This window comes from Cyprinodon variegatus, unplaced genomic scaffold, assembly GCF_000732505.1.
Source record: "Cyprinodon variegatus isolate N-32 unplaced genomic scaffold, C_variegatus-1.0 Scaffold13, whole genome shotgun sequence".
In the NCBI taxonomy this organism is placed as follows: domain Eukaryota; kingdom Metazoa; phylum Chordata; class Actinopteri; order Cyprinodontiformes; family Cyprinodontidae; genus Cyprinodon; species Cyprinodon variegatus.
The window spans coordinates 965327-969588 of record NW_015150466.1 but is presented as its reverse complement, the minus strand read 5'-3'; the positions used below and the strand labels follow the sequence as shown (position 1 = coordinate 969588).

Below are 4262 nucleotides of genomic sequence, written 5' to 3'. Positions count from 1 at the left end.
TGAATAGTCGCTAAATATAGTGACAAAAGTGCTAAGTTGGCAACACTGCTCTTTGCATGGTTTGTTTTCAAATGGTTTGCTGCTGTCTGTTTGGACCTTTCTGAACATGTGCAGCAAATGGACTGATCCAACATGGTGGACACTGAAGGGGGGGGCTGAGACACACTTTATATTATCAGCGTTCTGATGGCATTTTAGCCAAAGGATTTTTATCAAAAACATAACTAATGTGCACAAATAAGGAATTGTTGTATTAACCATACATGAAAACAGTTTTATGGGGCCCCCAGAGAACTTGGGGCCCTAAGCAACTGCCTAGTATTGCTTAATGGTAAATCCCCCCCGCTATATTCAATATAAAACATGGGCAGCAAATCCTGTCTAATTATGAAACATTTATAGTTTATAGTCACATTTCCTGTTTTTAGCCATTGAAAACCACCAAGGCTGAGTATTTGAAATACCCCCCCGTGTCATTCCCTCGTCCAACAGGATGTACAATCAATATCATACATCTACAAAAATGTTCACTATTAATCAGCTCTCAGTTTCGTGTATCTTAATCGGAGCAGAATAGTGAATAAAATCACTTTTCCATAGATTTTACCACTAATGAGGCATCCTAATATCTTCAGTTTTTAAATCAGCTTTATTAGATCCTAAAAATTAATATTTCAAACAATAAAATACAGACAGCTCTGAATAAATTAGAGATTGTATTTATTTACACAATATTTTGCACATTAAGAGTGACAATATTCCATTTGCATCAAGTGCATTAGGCATGAGGAATAAACCCCTTCAGTTCTTTTAAAAATGATTAGATTTACCATGATTAGATCAAACACAAACGTAAAGAAAGGGAAATCTTACTGAAAATATGGATTTGTCTAAAATGTTTATTTACAAGTAGCCCTAATAAAGAAAAACAAAAACTCTGGTTACATAAAATATCAAGAAAACAGCTACTTACCATTTAAGTCATTGTAAAAATAAGTATCTGATTGATTAAAATACATTTACAACTATATCACAGGTTATCCGATATACATGCATTATTAAATTACAACTACGGTATATTTTACAACCTCGCTTATCTAGAATCAATATGTTTAAACATAGTTTATCAGTGGAAAGAAGGCAGGATATACCTGGTAGTTTAATAAACGTCACAATCGGTCATATTGTCAAATAATCCTAGCATGAACGTCAGTTTATTCTAAATAAAATCTAGAACAGCCCTATAGGGAGGCCATAGTGTTACCTTTCTCTCTCCACCATGTTGCAGAGGTCAGAAGAAAAAACAAAACAAAGCAGCATTTATGTTAAAGAACGGGTTCTATTTTCCCTTAAGCAATGTAGGTTTTGATTTTTTGTGCAATGGCTCCACAGCAGATTGGACATTTGACGAGTGACTCGGAGCACTGCTTGCAGCTGACCAGATGACCGCATGGCAGGAAGACGATGCAAATATCCCTATCCATGCAGATTTTACACTGTTTTTCCCTCTGCAGCTTCCTTAGCTTCTCCAGTGGGTCCTCTTCTAAAGGAAATGGATACAAATTATTAAATGTCTGCTATACAAACAGACTTAATTGACATTTCTGTAGTTTTGACTCAGGGTTAGAAAAATACCTTCTTCACAGGCTGTAAATCCATTTTCCTGACTTGGAGCCTGTATAGAAAAACAAAGATGTTACCATCGATGCAGAAAACAAGAAGAGGGATCCCAAGAATGTTGAAATACCTAAAGTGACATTAGGATTAGCAATTCATTGGTTTCCGATAGAACAAGCTGGATAGAGCGATATAAGCTGCTAAACATGCAGGATTGTGTTTAAAATGATGAATGACAAGGCGTTCTAACGACTGACCAACAGGGTCAGAAACGGTTATAATCAGCTGACAAATAAGACCTAAAATATATTAGAACAAAAGTCGTGTCTATATTATATCATATATATATTAATTTTATTGTAATCTTGGAACTAATCTAGATTAAAATGGCTGATTTGAATTCTGCTAAAGGTCTATCGAATCAGAATTACTTTATTAATCCCTTGCAGGACATTGTGTGCAATTTTTTACAGATAAGAGAAAAATAAGACTGAGTACAAATAAGATATAAGAATGAAATTAGGGGAAAAAAAATAAAAGAATGGTATGAATGAATGAATCAAACTGCTTGAGAAGCTTTTCTACTTCATCTACTATGATAACTGGTGGTGAAAATAATTTCCAATAAGATATATTTGTGTTTAATAAGTGTTTATTCAGATTAACATGAATTCTGTGATTAACTGTTTATAGTCAGTAACTTTGCGTCAGTCGGTTCAAACTCTAGTTCTCCTTTTTCCACCAGTCACTCAGGCAGTCATTGTGATGTCATTAGAGGCCGGAGTGGCAGCAAGGGCTGCTGGGTAATGTCAAAATGGGGAAAACATTTTTTTGTTAAACAGGGTTGTTTATGTTGGTAGTCTGTTGATGCTAAGCTAACGTAATGTTCTGGAGGTTGCAGCTGTAAATGTTAACATTGGCAGAATCAGAAGAATGTTTCAGCGGTGGCATAAAGGAAGAGCATTTCCTAGTTTATTTGTTTTACATAAACAAAGAGCATCGCTGCTGGACCTTGGTTTCAGCATGAAGCACTTGCTAGCATCATCACAGACATTATCAGTATAGAACTAGTTCCTAGTTCACAACCCAAATTTAATAGATCAGCGGCGACATTTTGTTTATCTCGTGATAAGAGTCTGGCGTTAACGCAGCACATTAACGGCACGCCACTTTTTCGGCTTTCGTTTAAATGTGGTCATCATGGCACCACCACCCTGCATGTTTTACATGTTTCTCTGCTTCAACACACCTGATGCAGATGATTGCAGCTCAGCAAAGAAAGTTTAACTGCTATCAACTGATATCAGGTGTGTGATAACTGAAAAATATGTAAAACATGCAGGGCAGAGTACCCTGAGGAGCAGGATGGAGAAAAATACTGGAGTGGGAAGCATGGCGTCGTTTCTGGACCAAACTGAGACCATCGATCTAAACATTTAGAATAATTCAGCAATTTAAAAAATCCAAACAAAACCCAGCTAAAGTATAAAATCCTCATCTAAAGAACCTGGAGGTAAAAGGCAATGAAACTGAGCTTTAAATATTTCCATCGACATGCCTTTTGTGCATTCTTACCACCTTTTTGTAAGAAATTCGGATTTAATTTAATTTGTCGACATCAAAGCACAAAAATCTAAAAACGCAAAAATTTTTCCTATTAATTCCAATTCCCCACCCCCGACACAGATAATAATTAAAGCATTGTTTACATTTCCCAGCTGGGTAGGAACAATAATAACTGATATACAGTAGCTGCCATTCAAAATGGCCGCTCCCAGACAAACGCCACCGAATGGCAGCAAAATCCCCTCTAACTTCCAGCCACTGGCCTTCTCCTGGACGTGCATATTTTTTTTTTTTTACTCCGACTCCACCCTTTGACTGAACTACAGGGTCTGACCAGCAGATGGCGCTTCTCTTTAGATCTTAATGTCCACAAATCATCATCGAAAGAATATTTTAGTACAAGATTGATTTTAAAAAGGAATTGTAAGAGAACCAGTCAAGGACACCTCAAGAAAAGTAGGAAAATTTTGTGTTGTTTTTTTCCCCACTTACATTTAATTTAAAACCATTTTTTTTTTTACTTTTAACCACCAATTAATCTAGAAAAATTCAATTTACTTAAAGCACCTCTTCATACAATAACAGATGAAATAATCCTTTTCAAGCTCTTTTATTACAAGCTTCAAAAACAAAAAGACGAGTGTTTATATTCAACAAAATGATCAAACATAAACTGGTTTATAGTAATTAAACTTACAGCAGCTGTTTCTCGGGGACATCGTAGCTGAATGCTGTTGACAAATTCTCTTCCCTTTTCTTCCAGCAGAAAGGTGCATCTAATGGAAAGTGAAGATATTTATGAATAAAAAGATGTTAACAGACATGTGAGCGAGTGCAGACATGGATATAGTTCTTACCCTGGGTAGTTCTGAGCGTGTTCTACCCAGGGGTCTTCCTCTGGCGCCCAGTCTTTTAAACCGCCACCACAGCGGAAACACAACACCTTGTCTCCTTGTCCTGAAAAGACATGATGTCAACATTTTTATGTTAAGTCTATAAGATCGTAACAACCCTATTTCCACTACCCTCTGAAACCCATCTGAGCCGAGTTCGGGCCGAGCCGGGATCGGTTAACCGTG

The 4262-nt window shown here is 36.6% G+C and overlaps 1 protein-coding gene across 1 annotated transcript in view; it reads right to left on the bottom strand.

Moving 5' to 3' along the window:
- Positions 1-714: 714 nt before the first annotated feature.
- The window catches only part of LOC107089667 (E3 ubiquitin-protein ligase XIAP-like), a 7449-nt gene continuing 3901 nt past the window's right edge, over positions 715-4262 (bottom strand). Inside the window, exons 2-5 of the mRNA XM_015382576.1 lie at positions 4041-4140; positions 3881-3959; positions 1636-1675; positions 715-1540 (exon numbers count right to left, since the gene is read on the bottom strand). Coding sequence (XP_015238062.1) covers positions 1350-1540; positions 1636-1675; positions 3881-3959; positions 4041-4140 — 410 coding nt within the window. The 3' untranslated portion in view covers positions 715-1349. The remainder of the gene's footprint in view (positions 1541-1635; positions 1676-3880; positions 3960-4040; positions 4141-4262) is intronic.